Below are 26,384 nucleotides of genomic sequence, written 5' to 3' on the forward strand. Positions count from 1 at the left end.
CTCTGATATTATCGAAATATCTCTGATATTATCTTTATCTCCAACCCAGCGATACCGATAACACTGGTAGCGATACCAATAACGCTAGTAGTATCAGAAATTCAAGGTATTAGCAATGTATCACTAAGTATCGCCAATGTATCAATACCGTTAATGTAATCGTCAATATTTTCAAATATGTAAATTATAGGTGTTGCTTGTATTGCCAATGCATCAATATCGCCAATATTTTTAACTATGTAAATTCTAAGTCATGCTTGTATCATAAGTATATTGACGATATTTCAATAGTATCACCAACGTATTGATATCATCAAATTTTTGTTTATTACAAAAAAAAAAAAAAGTATTCCAAAGTTTTTTTCATGGCCACATGGTTGTATGTAGTGTTCAACTTGTCATTGATAATATCTCGATATTATTGATATCACAACATGCAAGATATTGAGACCACAATCTTTCGTTTCCTTTCCAATTGTTAAATATCATGTATTGTTGATATTTTACAATATCGATGGATGTTTGGATGGAAGATTGGATGGTTAAATAGGCCGAAGGGGATGGTTGGATTGATTTCTTACAACAGCACATGCTTTTAAGGCCTCATTAAATGGAAACTTGTTATGTATGCATGCCTTTTGCAATTTTTTAATTTCTAAATATGCAAATATGTAAATTTTAACATCTCCTGAAGTTTCGCTGAAGATTCCAACGTTTTTCCTATGTTTCCCCCTGCATTTCCGGTTATCAGCGATATCGATATTGTTTTCGTATCCCTAGCCAGCGAAACTTGTAGTGATACTGATATTTCGAACATTGGCTGGACATGAACAATGATTAGTTTAAAAAAGTTGATAGGTTTGCTGAAGGATTGGAACAAAAACCATTTTGGGGCAGTTGAGGAAGTAAGAAAAAATTGGTTGCAATCTAAACGTTGGGCTGGAGCCTGGAAGTAAGAAACAGGAACTATCTTTTGAGAAGAAAATGTTGATGAATTTGCTGAAAATGAAGCTCATAAAGAAGGTCAGCCTTGAGAAAATTATGTGGTTGAAAAGGTGGAGAGCAATTTCGCTTAAGGATGGGGGACAAGAATGTGAAATTCATCCGTGGGATTGTAAATGTTAGCAGTAGTAACAACGAACAGAATTCAGAGCCTGCTATTTAATGGGGTAAGAACCAATGGTAGATCAGAGATTTGTAAAGAGATATTGCATATTATTTTGAGCTTCTATTGGGATAGGTAGTGGTAAGACTTTAGTTAAGACTACCTTCAATTCAAGAGAATAAGCGAGGAAGAGATTGATTGGGCAAGAAGTTTAAGGTTGCAGTTTGGGAATTGTGAGGGACAGCTTCAGGATCGGATGATGTCCTGATTGTGTTTCAACAAGTCTTTTGGGAAGACATGAAAGGGGCCCTTTTTTATGTTATAATTTCTTACACTAGCAAATATGGCAATCATGATGTCAGATGGTACACTTGGAGAGCATCTCAATACAGGGAATCAAGGATAAGGGAAACGATTTCAGGGTTGGAAATTATTTCTCGAAAGGGGTAGTTTTTAGTACTAGAAAAGCTGACTTGTAATGTTTTGGAGGATAATTAGTGCTGTGAAAAGTTTTTTTTGCTCACAGTTTGTCAGACTGCATAGGGTGGTGACTGTGAAAGAAGTTAGCTCAGTCAATGTTACAGAATCTCAGGAAATTAGATGTACCGTAGTCATCAGGAGGGATTTGAGGGTCAAGGTGATGGCTGAACTTGGAAAAGTTGGAAAGGCTTATTCCAAATCTGTACAATGCATATTGAAGGAGATGGAGCTTCAAAATGCAGCGTTGCTTTTTGGTTAAATTGTTTTATAATCCAATCTAGCAGGAAGCAGGACAGTTGGGGCATCCAGGGTTAAAATCTGGTCATATTTGGCCAAGGGTGGTCATGTTCAGATGGCTTGTTGAACAAGGTGCCAACGTTAAACCACTAAAGAAGAAAACATATGATAATAAAGAACGGGTGGATTTTGTCTAAGCAACAAGGAAAAAATGGGTTATTCATAGTAGGGTGGTTTACAACAGAAGTATGATGTAGTTTCATTAAGTTACATGCGATGAATTGGCTGATGCCTGAATCAATTGGGGTAATTCATAGAAGGGTAGAACAAGGGTCATCAAGGTAAAAGGGAAGGGTTGTATGGAGGTTGTCCTCTTTGGCCAGTTTTGTGGGAAATCTGGAAAGAAAAAAGAAGTAGAATGTTCAACAACTAGTTGTAATCACTGGGAGAAGTGTTTTGAAGGGCAAAAAGCATGGTCATTTCTTGGGCCTTATGTACAAAAGTGTTTGTGCGGTATAGTAGAAAGGTGTTTCAAGGTTACCAGTGGTCTTAAGGGAAGGATGATTCCTTATCATTGTTTCCCTTCTGTGTTGTAATCCTTTTTTTTTTTCTTCTTCTTTGAATAAATTATCTTTACTCAGAAAAAATAATGAAAGAAAGGAAAAGAGAACATGTCATGGATTTCATTCAAATTAAGTATCTATGTCAACAGGTCTGATTTGACTATCCAGTCATTGATAAAATGCATCATTCCATATCTCCTAAAACCAACTTGGTATCAAAGCATACGATAGTCGAGACCTAATCATAGCCTATGATAGTGGGCTCCACTGTTGATGTTATTCGTACGTATGGATGACGTTGTAGGGTACAACTGGATAGTCCTTTTGAGGCAGAAAAATATGGGATCTAGAAGATAATGATTTTAAAAGAATAATGTTGATGTTTCTACAATTTTTGTATAAGGTTTTTATGGTGTTTCAGCAAAAATAGAGAAAATAGAAAAAATCCAGATTTCAGTTTTCTTAATGTGCCATTGTTTTTTTCCTGAGGGATTTTTGGATAGATTTTACACATGGAGCAGGTGTGGTTGATCGTTTGCAATTACCAGAAACAAGAATCGTGAAGTTTCGTCGAGATTTGGATGTGCTATGACGTGTTTTTTTTTTTTTTTTTTTGAGAAATGGATGTCGTTGGCCCTTGTTTTTAGGTTTTTGCAAGAATTTCTTTATTCCTTCATGTTCTGATGTTATGGGGCTGTGAAATGCTATGTAGAATTCTGTTGATGGTGGTTTTGTAGTTGATGTTCTCGTTCCATGCTTAGAAGTACTGCACACAACCTGTTCGACTTAATGCTTGACTCAACTTGACATGGAGGATTTTTACACTAGTGGAGCTTTCTTTTTCCGTTCATCATCTCTTCCTTTATTAGGCCGTTGTTGTTAGTTGTGAGTGTAATTCACTCACATAGTGTTGCAAGTATTGCACACATGTCTTCACATGCTATTATGTGTGTATTCTCTTAAGTGTTGTGAGTGTAGTTCACTCATTTAGTGTGTAATGTTGCACGTGTTTGTGAGATGATTTTGCATGTGTTTGTGAGATGATTTTGCATGAGTTTGTGAGATGATTTTGCATGTGGATGATGAGTTGGTGACTCAATGGTTTTTGAATTTGGTTATAGCCTCCTATTTGAAGAGAAGATTCAAAGAACGAAGAAAGTTCAAGCTACATTCTGTAGACAACCAACAATCGAAGATCTTGTATCATGCTATGTTGTGTTTGAGGGGGAGCAACTATCCATGATGATGATCATCATCTTCTTTGTATGTATTCCAAGCTGGGCATGATCGATATCCATACTCTAGCTTGAGGGAGAGTGTGGAAATACATGTAACGTGTTTGTGTGTGTATGTATGTTTTGTATTCCTATGGAGCATTGCACGTCTCTTTCAAGTTATATATATATATACATACATACATATATATATATATATATATATATATATATATATTCATGTGTGTGTGTGTGTGTCAATAGACAAACATACACGACACAAGTTGCCCTAGCCTCTTTCTCTCTTCCCTAATTCTTCCTTCCTCATTCCTAATCTCCTAAAACCAACTATAGAACTTATGACAACGCTTCTCTGCAAGAAATCTTTTTAGTTACATACCAATTTTGGTAGTTTCTAGAGTAACATCAAGTTTCTTTTGAACTAGTTTGACGAGTAAGATGATATCGAACACTTAACATCTGACAACATCTGGGGACCTAGCAGTTTATACACTTTTGACAACATAGCATTACATCCTATTAGATAAACATCTGAAATATAAACATTTTCTCAGTCATTATAAACAGTTAATGATGTTCTGATTCATTCCTGGGTCTAGGATGCAGCATCCGACTTGTACTTCTTCTTCTTCTTCTTTTTCTCTTTTTCTTTTTCTTTCCTCTCTCTTTTTAAAAAAAAAAAATAATTTTAATTTTAGTTTGTTTATTTATTTATTTTTTTGTGGCTAGGTTAAATCACGCCTAGAGACATATAAGAAAAATGCTGAAGCTATCTCATCAACATACTTGGATGTGTTGAATAAGGTATTCATCTTTTTAATCACATCAATTTTATTTTATTTTTGTCACTGATTCTCTTTTCATTTTATTCTAATTGTATAGATTGATGGAAATCGTCCAAAAGAAGTGGTATTTGAAGAAATAGACTCTCTTCTGCTGCAAGTCCAAGAGGATAAAGTCAAGATGAGGAAATCAAACAACTTGCATGGTAAGTACTTCAAGTACTTGAAGCATACCTTATCTATACTCTACATTGGGCTACCTTATTGATCAGATTTTGATAAACAATAATTGTATTTCAAACACTCATCCAAGTTGAATTTTTGTGGAATCTCAAACGAGTATTCTAGAGAATTTTGTTCAACTCTGCATTTCCTCAATTGATGTGGCTTTATTTGTTGATAACCAACTCCAGTTTTCTATTTTATGTATGATCTCTTATTAAAATCTTACATGGATTTACGTGCTTTCTGCTGACTGACATACTGACATGCCAGTTCCAGCCAACATTGTATCCTCTAAGAAATCATCTTTAGCTGTATCTTCTTAGATAAAGGTTTGAATCATAAGCCCATTAATCTTATCTTGTAGTTGACCTATTTGGGGGATCATGCTCATCTTTTAGCAACTAATGAGGTGAGGGCTTAAAAAGGGATCTCTTTGTTTGGCATTCTTGTGATATTGGATACTTCTCTTCATCGTTTGTTCCTTATAACACCCCTTGGGAGTATGTTATTTCTTAGTATATGATTTGAGGGCATTGTACCTTAATAGGAATGGGTAAGTAGCTATTCTTGTGTACTATGGATGAGATGCATTATGATTGGAGGCAGTCTTGGAGTTCTTTTACCCTTTTGTTCATTAATTAACATTAAAGTTTTTGTCATTTATTGATGTTGGTGCCCCTTATATCTTACTAGGCAAAGCAACTATTGAGAATGCTATGCTTTCAAATATGACCTCTTCAAGCCAGGTATATGGTGTATTTTTTTTGGTTAATTTGGATAGTTTGCATCATTTTATTAATCCGTTGAAAATTCACAATTGAGTAAGATTACTATGATATGGTAAATGGAAGAAAATGAAACCACCACCCACTCATACTAGTAGCACGATATTTTTTTCTTATTTTAAAAATCTTTTGACAGGATAATTGGAGAGGGATTCCTACTCGTTTGAATAACATTCCTCATTCAAGGGAAATAAGGAAATACTTCTATGATGATGTGCTTCGAGCTACTCAAAGGGCTGTAGAGGATGGAAGAATCCGATTGAAGGTCAGATACTACCACTTACACTCTTTGTAAGCTGGAAACTTGCTCGATTCCAAGCAGGAAGTAACATGATTTATAAAGCACATTTCTGTTATGCAATCAATTAAAATTTCAATTAGAAGTTCCCTTTAACACACTAGCTTCTATACATAATATGCTCTGAAATCAAATTTGAATGCAAATTAGCGATCCTAAAAGACAGAATTTTAATGTGTTTTTATTATTCTTGTTAGTTTAGAAAGCTTTGCCAAGAAGGATAGTTCTGTTCACTAATCCAGTTTGTACAAGATTGGAATGCAATTTAAAGTAAGTACTAAGTGAAGAAGAGTTACAACCAATACATAGAAACTGAAAGGCTGTTACGCGTCACACAGCCATCAATTAATGGATCGTCGTCGTCATCATCATCTAAGCCTTATCCCAACTAATTAGGGTTGGCTACATGAATCCTTTTCCGCTCCAAGGGCCATAACTTCAATTAGACTTTGGAACTTCGGATTCATGTTGGAACTTATGGCATAAGTTTGACACAGGTTGCCAACCTGATGCAACCCTACTTTATCCGGTGATGCAGGACATGAAAATTAAACATGATATGCAAAAAAATTCAGGCTTAAGATCATACTAAATTAGAAACAATCACACAAAATTCCACATCCCACATAAAGTCAAGCACTCAATCAAGGGAAATCTATGCGGGTCCAGGCCTACACATGTTAGGGCTGGATCAATAAAAATTATAGACCAAACAATACTCAAAGGAGAGTAAATTCATCTACACATGCATATAAATATTTCCCCAATCCAAGGGATTCACGGATTTCAATTCGGGGAACCGTAGGGTTTAAAAAGGGCATGGAAATAGGGATTTAGGACAATCTAGGGTTAGGGTTAGGGAAATCAGGTGAAAGAGGAGCGAAAGAGAGGAAAGAGAGAACCTTGAACCGATTCCGCACGTGTGGACAACTAACCCGCCTGACGCACGTGCGCTGGTGGTGGCCCACGCGTGTGTGGGGCCCACAAATTAGAAAAAGGCCAGCTTGGCCCTGGTCGGCCAGGGGTGGGCCACCTTCCCTCCAAGTTTCAGGCCAAACGGATGATCGGTTTGATCACGGTGCTCTGTCGAAATTTCAGCCCTCCTGCAGGGCCATATTTCGAAATTCTGCTATAAGGGGGAGAATCTCTGCGAATGGATGATGGATTTGATGATTAGTTGGTCGTAGGAGATGGTGGATATTGATGGTAGGAGATGGGGGCGAATCGGGATGGGTGTGGCTTCGCACCACGGTAGTTAGCCCTTCGAAGAAGGGAGAGTTTCGCACCCAATTGAATTTCCACAGCCCAGAGAATTGTAGAAGTAGGAAAACGCTGAATTTTATTTGTAATATTCAATGAAAAAAAACCTACAAGGGGTGTCTATTTATAATAAAACCTTATACCCCAAAACTCGCGCTATGTGCGCAACCTATTACTTAGAGATGAAGTAATCACAAATAACAACTAATCAAAGCAATCTAAATCGTCCATGATGTTCCTAATAACAAAAATAACCAAAACTCAAAGTACTAGATCGTTTAGAATAGTGGGCCACAATCATGAGAACCCATAGTGGGATTCGCATGACGATCGGGTCAACTCCAAGGGACCAAAATGCAGTCCTCTAGCTAGGAGGTCCTCCCTGGACGTCGTCATCGATCCAGATTGACGGTGGGGTCCTCCTCGCGTACGTGCATAGGGGGGTGTGCGTGTGTGCGTGATGTCCCCATCATCCAGGCTTGGGACCAGCAATGAGTTGAGAGCACAAAACTTCCATAGGTGCAATGTAGTAGACTATTACATAGGTTGATTATAATCAAGAGCTATCTAATAGTCTATTACATAAGTCGATTACTTTTTATGAAGTTTGGGATGTATTCTAGCAAACCTCGAGACATGTTGATTTCATTCATTCAATTCTCATCATCAATGACATAGAAACTGCTGACTCTTTTGGTGAAAAGTTTCTCTCTTTAATCTTCACATTGACTCTAGAGCCCAGAGGAATTATATCATACACGGTCCGCATCCTTTTCCACAGCATACACATGTTATCAGTACTGATAAGGGAGGCCATGGTTATATAATCTAGACTATGTCTCGACCAACAACTCAATAGGCAGGGCCCACCTTTCAGCAATCAAGACCATTGATCTGGCGGGACCCATTACAGATGCGACATGTGTGGAATGATCCCCTTCAATGGACTATCCTATCTAATCGGTGGTCAGAAAATGGACAGTTTAACCAACACTTCACGTTCATTGGGAAATAAAACCAACAGCCACATGCCTAAGATTGACCGATGAAGAGAATTTGGTGCATGGGGCATTCAGGATGAGACCTACAAGATGAACCGTCTAGATCACTGAAAGGTGGGACGTACCTATACTTTCTCCGGAAGATCCCTTCTTGCTCAGTTGGATACTGTATGTATCAGCTGCCAACCTCAGGATAGAATATTATCAATGCATACTAGAGACAAGCTCATAATGGGACTTGTAGTGTGCATGGGGGCATGGCTGTGGGCCAGTTTCTGAGAAAACTGGAAGGAAAGCATTCCAAAAAACTTGATTGAATCAGAATATCCAGCAACACCTTCAACCGGACAGAAAAAAACAGCAAAACAACTTCAGCCACACGCCATCAAATCAGAATATCCAGCGACACTACAGCTGAGCCACCAAAAAACTTCAGCCGCAAGTCTCGCCCTCACGAATAACCTCAAATCAGTGAGTAAAAAACTCATGACTCTCAAACTGAGAGAAAATAAATACGAAAAAGAAGTAGAGGAGAGAAGAAAAGAATAGAAAGAATGAGGAAGGAAGATCAAGAATGGAAGAAAAAAGACACCATAGGAATTGCTTTGCTATGATTCCATGTAAAATAAAAGAGTTTCTGAAAGAGAGAAAGCACTAGGATTGGACATCCAACTCTTATTTATAAGACTAAATATCCGAATTATGTGAAATACCCTTAAGATAAATGATAAAACAGGAAAATAAAAAGAAACTATAAAATAAGAGGCTTAGAGGCTCATGGCCAAGCCCCCATATATACTACAACAGGACTAAATAACACCTGATAATTACTAACTGAAATATTATCATCTTTAATGCTCAATGCCCTAATTTTGAATATCTTGCAAAGTATTACTATATTACTACTATTACAATGTTAGTTAATAAGGAGGAGTTGCTATTAATATTGCCATTTTGAGAAGAAAAAGCCACTTGTGAAAAATGCTTCTGTTATTAAAATCAACATTTGTGAAAAAATATCTCTAAATTACTCTCTTTCAAGTGGTCGACTTACGCATTCAACTTTCCATTTGTTTGAGGATTCTCTTGCACTTTCTTTCAGGTACATCCAAATACTTCCTTCTTCCTATTCATTTTCATTGATCCAGACCATTTGAATTCATTTGCTAGGCTGTAGATGGGGGATGTAAACCTCTCCCATATTGGAATGACCCAATCCTTTTATCACCAGACTAATGATCTTGGTGAATGTAGAGTTTATGTTATTATCTCCTAAACTGTCTAATTTCAGGTCATTGATTGAAGGTTTAGAATCTCAGTAATATGTGGGCCTATAAGCACAAAATGCTGTGGTAAGCAAACTGTGTTTGGTGCTGCCTTATATAGCACAAGGCATGTGGCATGCACACATTCCAAATTTACATCCAAGGATATATATTACTGCACTATAAGCATATAGTGGGTGTCATCATCATAGCTATCATAACTATTATGAAAGATATTTCGCCAAGAAGAATTCTATTTCCATACGGCATATTACACCTTATTACACATGACTTCTAGATCTAAATTTTTATTCCCTATTTTATTGATGTTAAGCAAGTGATTTTAGTCTTTGCACATAAGTGTTGATGCCCATCTCCTTCGGTGCAATTCTGCATGAATACTTTTTTTTTTTCTTCTTCTTCTTCTTTGATTGGAAAAAAATAAGTAAAATGACATTAGCTCTTTAAAACTTGTAAAACTGTAATTTCTGGAAAACTTGTATCTTTATGTACATGCATTATCTCCTTGCGGTATTGATTCATAATATGTTTTTGAGTTCTTTGGAGGAATTCATATTCCTTGCATAATCAATACTTGTGAATATGCTGCTGCTAAGAATATGAGTACTTCTAAGATGAACAAATACTCCAAATTTGCAGGTGGAGATCAATATCCCTGAGCTGAACCCAGAAATGGTAAAGAGTCATTTATTGTAACTAATAGTAATGTAATAGGAGTTAATCATATTTTATAGTGCACAGGATGTTTATCGAATAGGTACTCTAATGGAACTTGTTCGAGTGCTTGCTCTTTCATTTGCAGATGATGGAAAACATGTCAAGGTACGTCGTTATCAGATGGGCAAGTTACATGTCTCAAATGAAGTATTTGTTTTATTATCTAATGGAAAAGTGGTTGATGTTGATTAGAGAAGTTGGTGCCTTTTCTCATTATTAGGTTTGCGTCCAAGGGTCAATGGGAGAAGGCGCTCTTGCTGGGATGCCATTACAACTAGCTGGAACTAGAAAGATTTTGGAATTCATGGATTGGGGAGATTATGATGCTATGGGAACCTTTATCAACATTGGTTCTATAGGTTTGGACTGAATTACCAAGCTTTGCACTTCTACTGTTGTCTATTCTTGCATCTAATTCAGTTGATTCTGATTTCGTCTGCTTTTTCAACATCATATACTGCTTCTCAATTACTGATAATAGGGAATTTCTTATAATTGAGTACCTATATGTACAAGTGTGTTTGATTCGTTTGCAGGTTAGAGAGTGATTCTTGAAAGAAAAAATGGAGGCTCATTTGACTTTGTATTTCATCTCTATGTTTTGTCTTATTATTAAGACTGCTCTTTCTAACGAAAAGATTTCACTTTATGCAAAATGATTATTCTGAATATTTTTGTTTTTGTGAGCTTTTGTTTTGAGGTAGTTTCACCATGATATTCCATGGTTCAATATTTTCTTCTTTGAATGACATTCTTTCATAGGGAATCCAACCTTTGAACACAACTCTCTCTCTCTCTCTCTCTCTCTCTCTCTCTCTCTCTCTCTGCATGAGTGCCCACTTGTGTGAGTGTGGGTGCGCGCATATGTGGGTGTGTATGTGTGGGTGTGTGTGTGTGGGTCAACGTGTGGGTGCATGTGTGTATATATAGGGGAATTATCGAATATAGTTAGCTATATGGAAGATTTCCATACAATCGAGTTGTGTGAGGCCCATCATGATGTTTGTTTGCCATCCAACCCATCCATCAGTTGTGATTCTCAATGTTAGGCCTAGAGCTCAAATATCAATTTGATCTAAAACTCAGGTTGGCCACACCAAAGGGTGCAATAGGGATTAGTTGAGAGGGGGATGCACACCTCAAACGCTTTTGGTTTATTTTGTAGTTAATCATGAAGAAAAGAGAAGAAGAAAGGAAGAAAGATGAGACGAAAGGAGAAAAGAAGGAGAGGGGGCTTCAACTCCTCCACATGGCCCCACCTCTCTCTTTTATTATTAGGGCAAGCACTAGTCATATGGAAATTACAATTATATCCCCCTTGCTTAGAGATAATATAAAACAATGACATATGGGCCTAAAGACTAACCCAAACAAATGACAAAGCCCATATATACCTAAACCTATTTGTAGACCACATGACTGACCGGTGGACCTCATGGGTCGTTAGTGTGGCCCGCATGTGTGGTCATTAATGCATCAACACTCTCCCTCAAGCTGGAACATATATATCATGAATGCCTAGTTTGACAAAAAATCTATCTTGATGAGCCCAACTTAAAAGCCTTTGTGAACATGTCTGTCGCTTGATCTTGGGACTTGACAAAAGTCATGCATAGTTCCTTGTTAGCCACCTCCTTGATGAAGTAACAGTCAACTTCAATGTGCTTGGTTCTTTTGTGATAAACTAGATTATTGGCGATGTGAGATGTTGCTTAATTATCACAATACAATCTCATAGGAACCTCCACCATCAAGCAACTCTTAATACAATGACAACTCTCTCTCTCTCTCTCTCTCTCTCTCTCACACACACACACACACACACACACACACACACACACACACACAAAACAAATTATATATTACTCTAAATGAACTAGGGTTTATATAAAACACTGCGACCCCTAGCGAGCTCAACGAGGAGCTCGACCCACGATAGTGTTAGCTGGATGAATAGTATATCTCTGATGATCAGGCTGTAGTGATCTTAACAGAGCTAGCTTAGGCTGCATAAAAAAACCCTTATACTCTAAGATGTCTGTTATGCTTATAGAGAATTCCGCGGTCAGGAGCTCCCATTAAATATCTAACAATGTGAAGCAAGGCCTCCATATGAGACATGCAAGGAGGCTACATAAACTGACCAACTACTCTGATTGGATAAGTGATGTCCAGTTGTGTAATTGTTAAATAGATCAATTTTCCAACTAGCTGAGGATGTCTCCTTGGATCATCAAATAGTTCCCCATTATCGATACTCAGCTTTGAATTAGTATCTATGGGAGTTTCAACTGGCTTAGCCCCCAGTAGACTTGTCGTTTCTAATAAATCCATTACATATTTCCACTACGACAAGTTTATCGCCACATTCGATCTTGTTACCTTAATACCTAGAAAGTATTGAAGGCAACCTAAATCCTTTATGCAAAATGTTGCTACAAGAACATTTTTAATTCAGAAAATACCTATACTATAACTGTCATTAACAATGATATCATCTACATATGAAAATGCACGATAGTACCAGTCTTGCTTTGTCAAACAAAAATCAAATGTTTTGCTTGATTGACCACCTTACTAAATTTGCCAAACTAAGTATGGGGAGATTGTTTTAACCATTAATTAATTTCTTTAGATGACACGACTTTGGGCTCCCCAAAAATCAATTATATACATAAGTTGGGTGGGCCACACCATTTGGAACAATGCAAATCATGCCTCAAACCTCTAAAATCACTTGATGAGGCTAGAATGGCCAGAAATTTGGTGATACCCCTCATCTAGGTGGGAGGCACACATTGGACTGGCGGGTCTGATGTTTGAACTACATCAAGGTGGCCCCACATGCAATCAAGGATATGTCATGGATTGCCTGATTTTTGGGCTCATGGCCCACTACAAGAGGGCACGTGTGTGTGTGCGCGCGCTTGTGTGTCCAAGGCTGGTGCTCTAGCTATGTCAGCACACTTGGATAGTCGAATGGATCAATCTGGGTTGCCCATTAGGTCCACAACACATTTCATGGGCTACCGTGCAAAAGTCACACCAATACATGGTTTCAAATATCTTCTGATACGACTTGATATTCGGTTTTGGTTGGACGGAGGTACGAGTAACCCACTATATAGACATATGGAACGAATTGGTCCCGACTCAGTCCAATTTGCCTAGACTTGGGATGAGTTGCAATGACTTGACAAGATATGGACGTAGTTGCAACGAGTTGCACAACGTGACTTGAGTGACGCATATAAGTGGAGAGATGGGTACACGTTTTTTTTTTCCCTGTGGTTTTTAAGGAGAGGGAAAGAGAAGAAACACCATTTGGGGTACTCCACTGATTTTCGCAACAAAAATGCATTAAAAATTTCAGATTTACAATCCAAAGTTTCCGACAAGCAGTGTTAGAAATATCGCTATTGCGTTATGTATTGCATCCTTGGGATACATATACGTATCGGTTATCGCACGGGATATATAGTTTATATCGGGTAATTTATCACACTTTTTGGGAAACATTGGGAAAATGTTGAATTTTCCAATGAAACTATAGGGATTGTTAAAAAAGACCTTAATACACACTTTTAAATCAAAACATCTCAAAAAAGAAATGTACATAATAGGTTTCCTTTGTATAGGGTCCCAAGCTGTGTTGTTTAACTGAACTAATGCAACTATATTCAAATTGAATGCATAACATTTAGAGTGTATGTGATGATCATTTCATCAAACATTCCTAAATACTTCAAAATTAGTCTTAATTGACAACTGGTTGAAGGGAAATTTTTTTTAAAAATAAATAATATTTTAATATTTTTAATAACTTTTAATTAAAAAATAATTTTTATTTTCTAAAAATTGACAAGGACTTAACAAATCAGTAGATAGCCCTCATACATGCTTGATTTCATGTTTGGAGTGCAACATTGCAAGCAATTTGGGAGAAATTGGAAAATTTTTGAAATTTCCACAAATTGGACCACCTACACTCAAAATTTGAAATTAGAGTGTATATGATGATTATTTCTTCAAAAACTCATAAAAACTTCGAAATTAGTCTCAATTGACTAGTGGTTGAACGAAAATTTTGAAAAAAACATGGAGAACATGAAGAACTAATAGATATCGAAATCAAAGCTCCAACTCCATGATTTTTCATGCAAAACATGAAGAACTAATGGATTTATAATCATTTGACATTGATTCAACATAATTTCAACAACAACAAAAAACAAAAGGATTGGAAATTGAAAATGCTCACCTAATCGAACATGTGGGATAAATCGGCATTACCGGTGTGTTCCATATTGCATAGGTGGGATACAAGATATATCGTGGGATATATCGGCGGCCAATATTATACATATTTAAAACATTGATGACAGGGCAACCCATTTTTGGATTTTCAAAATCCAATGTAAATGTTTTAAGTTCAATTTTGGTAATTTTTGAACCACAAGGAACTCTAGATCCATTGGATTTGGGCTTAAGATCCATGGATTTAAAATAAAAATTCAAAAAAATGTCCTTTTATTATTATTATTATTATTATTATTTTAATGCTAACATTTTATGATCAATACATTATTTTCACATTAGATACATAGATTTTAAGGTAATTTTTTTATTTATTTATAAAGTACTAAATATAGAAAATGATTATTATTTTTGGTTTTTGCTATTTTATATGTTTATTAAATTGTGTCTATCATGTTATTGTTATTAGCGTAATTTTCATTTCATATCTATGTATTATATGATATTTAATTAACTTTTATAAAAACATGTTAAAATTCCAACAAAAATGCGACTTTTTTATTTTCTTTCAAAAGAACTCTGAAATATGTGTATGTGACTAGTTATGTGTATATGTATGTATGTATGATTGTATGTACATATGTACGTATGTATATATGTATGTATGGATTTTGATGTTACAGCTCTTGGGTTTTGATTCTTGAATGATTTTACAGGTCAGCAGTTCACACTTGACTTTGAGAAATTGGAAAGTTGGGATTTTGACGAATTTGGAGAAATGTCGCTGCTTGCCGAGAAAGTTGATAATATTGGATGGTTGCATGGAGAGAGTGGGGGGAGAGAGGCACAAAGTCAAATGCAATTACTGTCATCTCACGATCTCAGGGTGAATCACCCTCTTTGAGGAGCCATCTCATGCACAGTAAAAGAGGCAATACGCGTGGGTGTTCAAGGGTGCTGACAGGGGTAACAATAGAGATAAGAGATAGTGTCATGGGAAAAGAGAGGAAAACAGAAGAAGCAAATGGCAAAGGAGGTTTATAGAGTTGAAAGAAGAGCTGTCGGGTTGGATATTCCTGATCCTGATTATGCTATCAACGGTGATGACGATGACAATTACAATGATGACGCTCATGAGGATACTAGAAATCTAGAAGAGGAATGTGATGTCACATTTATTCCTCCAGATGAGCAGTCTTGGACCAGGTGGCAGTGGTGCATTATGTGTGCCAGTGGTTCATCCAAGAGTAGAGGGTTGGTTGGCAATAACAGTCAACAAGATGCGCCACTTCTAGAGGGCATGTGGTCCTATGGATTCACATTTATACCGAATGGTGAGTGCAAGGCGATCATAAATAAGAAAAATCTGAAAGAAAAAGTAGGCCAAATTGTGTCAAAGTGGTTCCATTTCAATATTATTCCTCCAAACGAGGCTGCAAATCCTTATTATCAGCTCTTGTTTTATTCCATAAATGCTGCAGACCCATGAAGTAAAGGCTCCACTCCTTTGCAAACAAACATCTTGATTCAATTGTTGAAGTGTCAAACACTTACATAGCTATGTATTGCCATCATTAGGGACAAAATGGTGTCTATTATGTGTGATGGGTGAACTCGGTCTACAAGAAAATCCATCATTAATTATATGGTGTATTTGTCAATGGTAACTGCTTTCCTTAAGTCGGTTGACGCGTTAGGGAATATCAAAAAACTTAAACTGCAGGTTAGACCTCAGTAATCAGGCTGTGGAGGGGATAGGGGAGCATCTAGTGGTACAAGTTGTTAGAGACAATGAGCTGACTTATAAGGCAGCGACATGAAGTTAATGGCCAAGAGGTAACACCTTTTCTGGACTCCTTGCACAACACATTGCATTGACCTAATGACGGAGGGCATCGGAAAAATGAATGAGGTGAAATTAATAGTTGAGACAACAAAGACAATCACTAGCTTTATCTACAATCACATATGGCTGGTGACTTTGACGACTTGAACAGAAAATTTAGATTTGCTTTGGCCAGGGATCACCAGATTTGTGACGAATTAAATAAGTTTGAAGAGCATATGTAAACATTAAAGCAGGCCTCATGCAGATGTTCATGTTGAGAGATTGGGTAGAATCAAAATTTGTGAGGAAGAGTGTCAGAAAGTATGTAGAACCAATAGCCCGCTGTTTCAGGTCCTAGATGAAATAGGTGGATCATTATTTTCTGGCTGGTTTAACTCAAATGTGACTAATGCTTTCGGCTTTGTTTGACTGGAAACTGACAAGTGATTACAGCCTGCTTGATCGGTAGCATATCCAACTCAATGTGGAATCTTCTTGTTATGCTTTTCCAAACACTACATTTATAATTTACGTGGTGTCAAAAGTTTCTGCTGCAGACATGGTTTAAGGGCACTTCCAAACTTGGCCTTGTCATATTGATACTAATCCTTCTTGCATATACATGTATTGTTTGTCATAGGTTCTGACTTAATACTGTTTAAGATCTCAAGTACTTTGCATCTTCAACTCTTAAAAAAAATTGATCACAAGGCTTGAAAGATTGAGACTAGACACTGATTGGAGTTGCTCAAGTCAAGTCACATGCTGATTCAATCCATCTTCTTTAGCTTTTGGTTCTATTAAAGAAATTCCGGGGACAAGTTTCTGAGGCCTTTTTGTCTTTTTAAACGAGGTTTTTGTGTTCAAATTTTCACAAGTTGTATCGAGTTTTTTGAGTTTCTGGCCCAGTCAGGTCAAAACATATAAGGAAAAACTTCATTCATGCTTTGACCGAATCAGAATAGTTTGAGTTTCAAGTTGACCAGTCAAGTTAAAAAAATGCTCGATCTGGACTCTCCTATTCCTTTTCTTCCACTGTAAGCACATTGGATTTATGTCTCATTCTTCACTTTTACTTCCCATAACCAATGTATGTTCCATTTAGCATATCAAAACTTGAGATTACATATTGAAGGAATAACTTTATATGTTTTGACAACAGTTATGGTACTTATGCAATATGCATTGTTACTATGTAGTCTCTCTCTCTCTCTCTCTCTCTCTCTCTCTCTCTCTTATATATATATATATATATCAATTCCAGAGGTTGCAGATATCCATTACTCCATGTAAACCATGTTAGAAGTGTGCATACTTTGTGAATCTTAGGAGTCGTTGAGATTCTCTATCTACATTTTAAATTGGTATTGCTTGTGTAACTTGATTATAATTTATTTAGTTTTATTGATGCTTGCAACCAAGTTTGGGATTTCATAAATTCCGTTTTTCACTTGTAGGTGCCAAAGAGGTCAATGAACAAGATGACATATTTATTCTAGTTGCTCCTCAAAATGCTGTTGGGAACTGTATAATCGATGTGAGACAGTTTTTTACTATGTTCTCGGAGCACCCATCTACCAGAATTTTTTTCTAGTTTATCATTTTTTACTAGCTTGGGTTGAATGTGCAGGATCTAAAAGCTATGACAGATGCAGCTGGGAGCCGTCCTGTCATTATTGTTAATCCTCGTCTCAAGGTTGGATAACTATATAATTCTAAGAGCTTGACTGAATTACATTTAACAACACACAGACATGCACATTGTTTAAAAACTTGGTGAGTCAATTTGGATCCGCATAAAAATGATTCAGTTTCCTCCATGATTCGACTTCTATATGACTCGGATTGGCTTGTTCACTTACCATGGATAGGACCCTAGGATTGACTGGCAAAACAAGTTTCACAAAGTCGAATCTGAAATATCTGGGAGAAGGCTTTGGTGATGACCATGACAATTATGTCTCGGGTCTACACATGAACTGCCAATTTCCCCTAAACTACTCTGAGTTTGGCTCTATCTCAATGGATTGACCAAGTTATATAGGACTTAGGTGAGTTTTGCAAAGTGGTTTTGTTTGGCAAAAATACCAAGTGGGAATTTGAACTTCCCTCCAATGACACCTGAACAAGGTTCCTTACCACTAAACCAAAGCATGTCTAATCTATAAAGTTGCATTGGATCTGTAAATATTTTCAATGTGGCATTTTTAAGAGTAAATTTTCTAAAACTTCATGCCTCTACCCATTCTTAGCTTCTCCATAGTATTTGTGGAAGACTTTTAGGATGACCTGGATATTTGATATAGTGGGGCATTTTATGGATGATCTGGAATCCAGAGACATCAACCTTAGTCATCATAAAGTGTCATACTTTTAATCTTAGCCATTGAATCATTTGATCTAATGAGCCTTATCATGAATATAGGATGTCATACAATGCTCCCAAGTTTGAAGACCCCAAGTGGCCTTCAAGTAAATAGTTGTGGAGAAAATAAAACATTGATCTAGAATAAAAATGGCTAGAGATTGGATGGGTAGGATCTTACAATTTGAAAGATTTTCTTGCCAAAAATCATATCTACAATGGGCCCATCACATCAAAAGCCTAGATTGAAGAAACAAGGTATCCATTTCAACAAAATGGGCACATCCAGACGCTATTCACATTCTAATTCATGAGGGACCTTTAATTTCTCAATTACTTATGTCTTTATCCATCATCCTTAGCTTACTATCATTTATCAAGATTTTCATATTTTTTTCACACAGTATTAAATCTTCATTGTTTTTGTCTTTTAAATTAAACCTGGTCAAAATTCATAAGATGAAGCTAGGTCACAAGGTTGACTCCTCTAAGTCTTGACTCATTGGTTGATTGAGCAGAGTGTGAGTTCCTGGCTTTTAAACCGTGTGTGCGCACGCGTGCGCCATCATATCATGATGCATGGGCTGAATGTAAGAAAAGAGTTAGCACGTTGATTTAAATCAACCTATGTAATAGACTATTGCATAGCATCTATGCTGCTCTCATTGCTAGTCTTAGGCCTGAATAAAGGAGGCAGCGTCAGGTCAGCAGCCAGCGTGAAACTTCTTCCATACTTTCATTATGAATTCCGAACAATATGATCCATTGATAGAGTGGAATAACAGAATAAGATTCGTGTATCTGATCCCAATTAGTTGGGATAAGGCTTAAATGATAATGGTAATGAGTGTGCGCACGTGTGTGGGTTGTGAGAATATTGTGTATATGAGTTGTCATGGGTTATTATTAGTTGTAATATACTATGTATAGAGAAGATCTAAATGGGCTTCCTTGTATAAACTTGTAGAGTGGTTATTTAAACCCAACTTTGGGTTGAAGCAATACAGAAAAACTCAAGAAGAATTCTCCAAATACTTGAGTTATCATGGTATCAGAGCGATTTTCGACCTGGGCCACTGATCTGATTTTCAACGGTGAGATCTAGCTTCATAAGCCTAGAGCATAGGGGCACCCTCATCTTTCCATCTTCTCTGTCTACCAGATCCCTAAATCACATTTATGCTCTTCATCAATCCTCTACCGTCAGCCACCATTGCTCCAAGCCCGTCAGTCACCATTGTCGAGCCTCGTCTATGTCCATCTGCGAGCCTCCACATCATTGTCAGCACCCTTGTTTCCAACACCAACAAACCCACCTCCGCCACTACTAAGCGCAGATCATCGTTGTAACCCCAAACCCATCTCTTCCACAATTAACGTCTGCATCTTCATCCTTGTTTCACCAAATCTGTTTTCTTGGCGTGAGCAGCCCCACAACCGCCATCACCTTCACCAACTACACGCACCATCATCCCCCCACTTGGAACATCTCAGATCTGACGATCCAGTTCCATTCATCACCAGAAAGCACCATCCGATCTGAAGATTCAGATCCGTGCCCACCCTTTTCTAGCACCACCAAAACCGCTTGCGACCTCATCTCACAGCAGTCATCATCCCCCTGCTCGGAACATCTTAGATCTGACGATCCAAATCCATTTGTCACCTGAAAGCACCATCCGATCTGAAGATTTAGATCCGTGCCCACCCTTACCTGGCAGCCCTTTTGACGTTGGGACCCCACATTACTAGTAGTTGTAAAGAAAAATCTTCCTTTTTTTGAGGTGTGGCTTGGTCATTTATTTTGGTGCATGCACTACCTCTGCTCGCCAGATCCGGTCCTGCACCCATCTTTGCATCACCAGAAATCAGCAGTACACTTCTTCTCCATGATTTTTTTTTTTTAATTATTATTTATGGCATCCATGAATCCTTCCGATAAGATCGAAACTATCCATGTTAGGTTGGATGGGAAAATTTTTTCCCTGTGCTAGTTTCAATTCAAGCATTTTCTAGTAGGAAAGAGCCTCTACAGCTATGTGGATGGTTCTATGGGCAAACCAAATGATGAAAAGGAACTCCTACCTTGGACCACCAATAATTCAAAGGTGGTCACATGGATCCTTAACAGTGTTGGGAGCAACATTGCAATTAACCTCACATCATTCGAGACAGCATCCGAAATATGGGCTTACTTGAAAATGTGTTATCAACAATCAAATCATGCTCGCCGCTATCAAGTAGAGTATGAGTTGTCAAAATTAGAACAAGGAGCTCTGAGGATTCAAGATTTCTATTCTAAACTTACCTCCCTTTAGCATGAAATTCAACTTACGGATCCAGTTATTCCCGCTGCGGCAGTAGAGACGGTGAAGATACTTCGCGACACAAGTAAATTGATGCAATTTTTATATAAACTCCGTCCGGAGTTTGAGCCAACTCGAGCCGCTCTGATGAACCGTGATGCAGGACATGGAAAATTAAATATGATATGCAAGATTGCAGGCTTAGATCACACCAATTCAGAAACAATCACACAAATTCCACATCCCACATGAAAATCCAAACATTCAATTAAAGGGGAATCTATGCGGGTCCAAGCCGACACAGGCTAGGACTGGACCAATAAAATTATAAACCAAACAATGTCAAAGGGAAATAAAATCAACTACTCATGCATAAAAATCAGTCCCTAATCCAAGGGATTCCCTAATTTCAATTCAAGGAACCCTAAGGTGATAAAAAGGGGCAAATCAATTAGGGATCATGTAATATAGGGTTAGGATTCATGAAAAATGGCTATGAGAGGATAAAAGAGGATAAAAACCTGAGCCAAAAGATGATCCCGCGTGTGGACAACAACAATGGCCCAAACGGACGTGCGTGTGATCCCGGCCGCACGTGTGTGGGGCCCACTATTCAGAAAAAGGCCACCTTGGCCCTGGTCAGCCAGGGATGGACTCCAAAACCTCCAAATTTCAGCTCGATCCGATGTACGGTTTGTGCGTGGTGCTCCGCCGAAGTTTCAGCCCTCCTATAAATCTGGAAACCTGCTTCAATGAAGAAATCTGATGCAACAAAAGGACAAATTCGAAGTACGGATGGTGGGGAAGATGGAAAAAAAGATGATGGAAGATGGGGGTGAATTGGGATCGATGTGGCTTCGCACCACGGTAGTTAGCCCTTCGAAAAGGGAGGGCTTCGCACCCACTTTTGAATTCTTCCACAACTCACGAAGAGAGCAGAAAAATAAAGTAGGAATTTTTTTATTAACTTCAATGAATGAAAAGAACTACAAGGGGTGCCTATTTATAGGGAGAACCCTATACCCAAAACTCGCACCATGTGCGACACCTATTACTTGGCGATGAAGTAAACTAAAATAAAAACCAAATAAGGAAATCTAAAGCGTTCACGATGTTCTAAATAATAACAATAAGCAAAACCTAAAATATAAAACCAATCTGACGAGTGGGCCACGATCATGAGATCCCATGGTGGGCTTTTCTTGACTATCGGGCCACTTTTCTGAACCAAAACTTGTCTTCTAGCTAGGAGGCCCTCTCTGGACGTCGTCATCGAGCCAGATCGATGGTGGGGTCCTCCTTCTACGTACGTACGTGCGTAGGGGGCGGCGTGAGTGCGCGTGTGCGCGTGATGTCCCCATCAATTCTCCCCGGCTGCAAAGATTTCGCCACTGGAGAAATAAAACTCCTGAACCGCTTCAGGATGTCAGGATCAAGTCTCTGAAGCTCCTCCTCAGTGAGCCACATGCTGCCTGAAGCTGGGCGTGACTTCCATTTAACCACGTACTTCTGAAACCCGCCGTCCGACGTTGAAATTATCTGATGGTCCTGGATATCCTCTATTTCCTTTTTGGGTGTGTGAAGGTTAGGTATGGGAGATAGAGGCTGGGAAAATGAGTCGGGAAGGATAGGTATGGGAGGTAGAGGCTGAAAAAATGGGTTGGGAAGGGTAGATATGGGAGGTAGAGGCTGGGAAAATGGGTTGGGATGGGTAGGTATGGGACGTAGAAGCTGGGAAAATGGGTTGAGAATGGTAGGTATGGGAGGTAGAGGCTGGGAAGAAAGGTTAGGAAAAGTAGATATGGGAGGTAGAGGTTGGGAAAATGGGTTGGAAAGGGGCCATGGTTCAAGGGATAAATATGAGGAATCAGGATGGGTGGGTGAAGGGTCGGACAAAGTATCAGTGGTCTCCTGAAAAGTAACTAGATCCTCCACATCGAATGTGAAGCTAATTCCCATGGAAGGTGGAAGATCTATCTCATACACATTGAAACCGTTTTGTTTTATAATTTTGAAGGGTCCAGCGCTACACGCGTGTAACTTACGAACGGCCCTCGAAGGATACCGCTCGGGCCTGATGCAGACCATCATAGAGTCCCCAATATTGAATCCTTTGAAACATTTATACTGGTCTGTATAAAATGTGCAATGTTCATTATTAGTCATGATCTTCTGCCTGATTTCTTGATGCCATGAATGAATGTGATGCGCAAAAGACTCTGCAGACTCTGACGGCCTATGGGACAGTGACATAGGGACAAGATTAATAAGTTTCCTAGGTTTATAATCAGTAACGACTTCACAAGGACTTAGAGCTGTGGACCTATCGACAAACTTATTCAACGTGAACTCGGTTGTAGGTATTACGATGTCCCATATTCTGGTGTGCTCTATATCCTTCCTAGGGGACTCATCCGGTAGATCATCAGGAAAGATATCACGTAACTCATCCATTACCGGAATGGCCTCAGTGGGTAACTCTACACTAGCCGCTGGTGCACTCTCTCTAGCCACAAGGCCACACATGTTGTACCCCTCAAAATAGTGGTCTTTATGTCTCTCATGGGGTGGGTGTCTGGGTGCACACCCATAACTCATTCCTTGACCAACTCCATTCATTGGTGTATCCTCCAGGCCACCTGCTTGAGATTGGACATCTACCCCAATGGTGGGGTTTGTCCTGGCGATGATCTTTAGTCGGGCAATGCGTTCATCAAGCTGCTCAAAGCATTGGTCCATTTCCAAGCGCTTAATCATAAACTCCAACTTCTGGGACAACTTGTTTAATGAATCTTGCAATTGTTCCATATTTAGTGTAGGGTGCCAACCAAAATTCAGCAATATAGTTGTCAAAATATAAGAGATTTTTTTTTTTTTTTTAAAAGAATCGACCTAGTTTCTAAAAAACGAAAAAGGAAAGTTTCTAAAGAAACAAATTAGGAAAGCTTCTAAAAAAAAACAACCTAGTTTCTAAAGAAAAAGAAAAAAAGGAAAGTTGCTAAAAATAGAAAGTTAGTTTCTAAAAAAGAAAAAGGAAAGTAAATTAGTTTCTAAAAAAGAAAAAGGAAAGAAAATTAGTTTCTAAAAATAGATTAAGAAAGTTTCTAAAAAATTAGTTTATAAAAAAACAGAAAAGAAAAGTTTCTAAACCTAGAAATAGAAAACTAAGTTAATTTCTAAAATAATTCAAATAAGGGGATAACAGAAAATTTCAGCGGCTTATTTCAGGGTTTATGGACCTCTAAACAGCCATATATGATGAGAATTGATGCGTAATGGACATAAACAACCAAACCTTAAACATGTAATGAATTCCCCTACAAGAACCCTAGGCTCTGATACCAAATTTGATGCAGGACATGGAAAATTAAATATGATATGCAAGATTGCAGGCTTAGATCACACCAATTCAGAAACAATCACACAAATTCCACATCCCACATGAAAATCCAAACATTCAATTAAAGGGGAATCTATGCGGGTCCAAGCCGACACAGGCTAGGACTGGACCAATAAAATTATAAACCAAACAATGTCAAAGGGAAATAAAATCAACTACTCATGCATAAAAATCAGTCCCTAATCCAAGGGATTCCCTAATTTCAATTCAAGGAACCCTAAGGTGATAAAAAGGGGCAAATCAATTAGGGATCATGTAATATAGGGTTAGGATTCATGAAAAAATGACTATGAGAGGATAAAAGAGGATAAAAACCTGAGCCAAAAGATGATCCCGCGTGTGGACAACAACAATGGCCCAAACGGACGTGCGTGTGATCCCGGCCGCACGTGTGTGGGGCCCACTATTCAGAAAAAGGCCACCTTGGCCCTGGTCAGCCAGGGATGGACTCCAAAACCTCCAAATTTCAGCTCGATCCGATGTACGGTTTGTGCGTGGTGCTCCGCCGAAGTTTCAGCTCGCCTGCGGGCCGAAATCTGGAAACCTGCTTCAATGAAGAAATCTGATGCAACAAAAGGACAAATTCGAAGTACGGATGGTGGGGGAAGATGGAAAAAAAAGATGATGGAAGATGGGGGTGAATTGGGATCGATGTGGCTTCGCACCACGGTAGTTAGCCCTTCGAAAAGGGAGGGCTTCGCACCCACTTTTGAATTCTTCCACAACTCACGAAGAGAGCAGAAAAATAAAGCAGGAATTTTTTTTATTAACTTCAATGAATGAAAAGAACTACAAGGGGTGCCTATTTATAGGGAGAACCCTATACCCAAAACTCGCACCATGTGCGACACCTATTACTTGGCGATGAAGTAAACTAAAATAAAAACCAAATAAGGAAATCTAAAGCGTTCACGATGTTCTAAATAATAACAATAAGCAAAACCTAAAATATAAAACCAATCTGACGAGTGGGCCACGATCATGAGATCCCATGGTGGGCTTTTCTTGACTATCGGGCCACTTTTCTGAACCAAAACTTGTCTTCTAGCTAGGAGGCCCTCTCTGGACGTCGTCATCGAGCCAGATCGATGGTGGGGTCCTCCTTCTACGTACGTACGTGCGTAGGGGGCGGCGTGAGTGCGCGTGTGCGCGTGATGTCCCCATCAAACCGGCCTCAACTTCCATCTCTTAAGGCAACTCTATCTAATTTGATGGCAGAAGAGACACGTTTGAAAACCCTTGCTTCCATGAGAGAGGTTGTTCCTGATGCTGCCCTCATTACTTGCAATTTTTCAGGAAAGTCACAAGACATGTCGAAAGTTAAATGTTTGTAATGGATTTGGTCATGTGGCTACTCGTTGTCCCAACAAGAAAGCAACTCTAAAATCCTCTAGACCAAGTACTCTGTTTTGTCGATACTCCAAACAAGAAGGACATGATATAGCCAATTGCCCGACTCGCCCTCCTCTACCTCCTCACTACCAACGACGTGGAAATGCATTTCTGGCTTCCTCTGTTGAGAAGCCTGACTCATCATCTATGGCCCTATTGGTGCGGCCTAATCTACTTTCGCCCGAACAGATTCAGCAAATCCTCCAAGCGATGGGTTCTTTAGGTTCGATAAGTAATATTGATCCTAGAAATCTTTGGTATATTGGCTCAGGGGCATCTAATCATATGACTGGTGACCTTTCTTGTCTGACTAACTGTGTCCCTTATAGAGGAGTGGGTTCCATCTATACTGCGGATGGGAACCATTTACCTATTTCTCATATTGGGTTCTTGAAAGTCTCACCTTCATCATCTCGCAGTTTCTTCCTTCACAAAGTGTTTTGTGTTCCTAAATTATCTGCCAACTTGGTTTCAGTTGCTTAACTAGTGGAAAATAACTGCTTGGTTTTGTTTTCTCGGTCTGGTTGTTTCATACAGGATCTGGAAACAAGAAAGTTGATTGGGAAGGGCCATAAGAGAGGAAGGTTGTTCACTTTGGAGTTCGATCCCCGAGTTGTCTCATCACGTTGTTTTTTTTTTTCTTCCATTTTCTCATGATATTTCTTTTGCTAATAAATGCCGAAAACTTTGGCATAGTCATCTAGGGCATCCAAATTCTAAGAACATGCTTTTCTTATTTCGATATGCTCTTTTGAATGATGAAATAAATATTAGTCCCATTTCCTTTGATATGAACTGTGTTAGTTGCAAAGTGTGTAAATCTACTGCATTGCCCTTTTCATTGAGTAACTCTCGTACTCAG

The 26,384-nt window shown here is 38.4% G+C and overlaps 1 protein-coding gene across 5 annotated transcripts in view; it reads left to right on the forward strand.

The window, feature by feature from the left end:
• The window catches only part of LOC131216917 (adenylate kinase 5, chloroplastic), a 70,397-nt gene that overhangs the window by 19,475 nt on the left and 24,538 nt on the right, over nt 1-26,384 (forward strand). For 4 of the 5 annotated variants that reach the window (XM_058211532.1, XM_058211531.1, XM_058211530.1 and 1 more), the window contains 9 exons: nt 4,350-4,424; nt 4,503-4,608; nt 5,321-5,373; nt 5,549-5,677; nt 9,897-9,932; nt 9,999-10,079; nt 10,195-10,333; nt 17,517-17,596; nt 17,690-17,755. In XM_058211532.1, the coding sequence (XP_058067515.1) occupies nt 4,350-4,424; nt 4,503-4,608; nt 5,321-5,373; nt 5,549-5,677; nt 9,897-9,932; nt 9,999-10,079; nt 10,195-10,333; nt 17,517-17,596; nt 17,690-17,755 (765 nt within the window). The remainder of the gene's footprint in view (nt 1-4,349; nt 4,425-4,502; nt 4,609-5,320; nt 5,374-5,548; nt 5,678-9,896; nt 9,933-9,998; nt 10,080-10,194; nt 10,334-17,516; nt 17,597-17,689; nt 17,756-26,384) is intronic. The other variant, XM_058211529.1, reaches the window with a different exon arrangement.

This window comes from Magnolia sinica, chromosome 10 (assembly GCF_029962835.1).
Source record: "Magnolia sinica isolate HGM2019 chromosome 10, MsV1, whole genome shotgun sequence".
Lineage (NCBI taxonomy): Eukaryota > Viridiplantae > Streptophyta > Magnoliopsida > Magnoliales > Magnoliaceae > Magnolia > Magnolia sinica.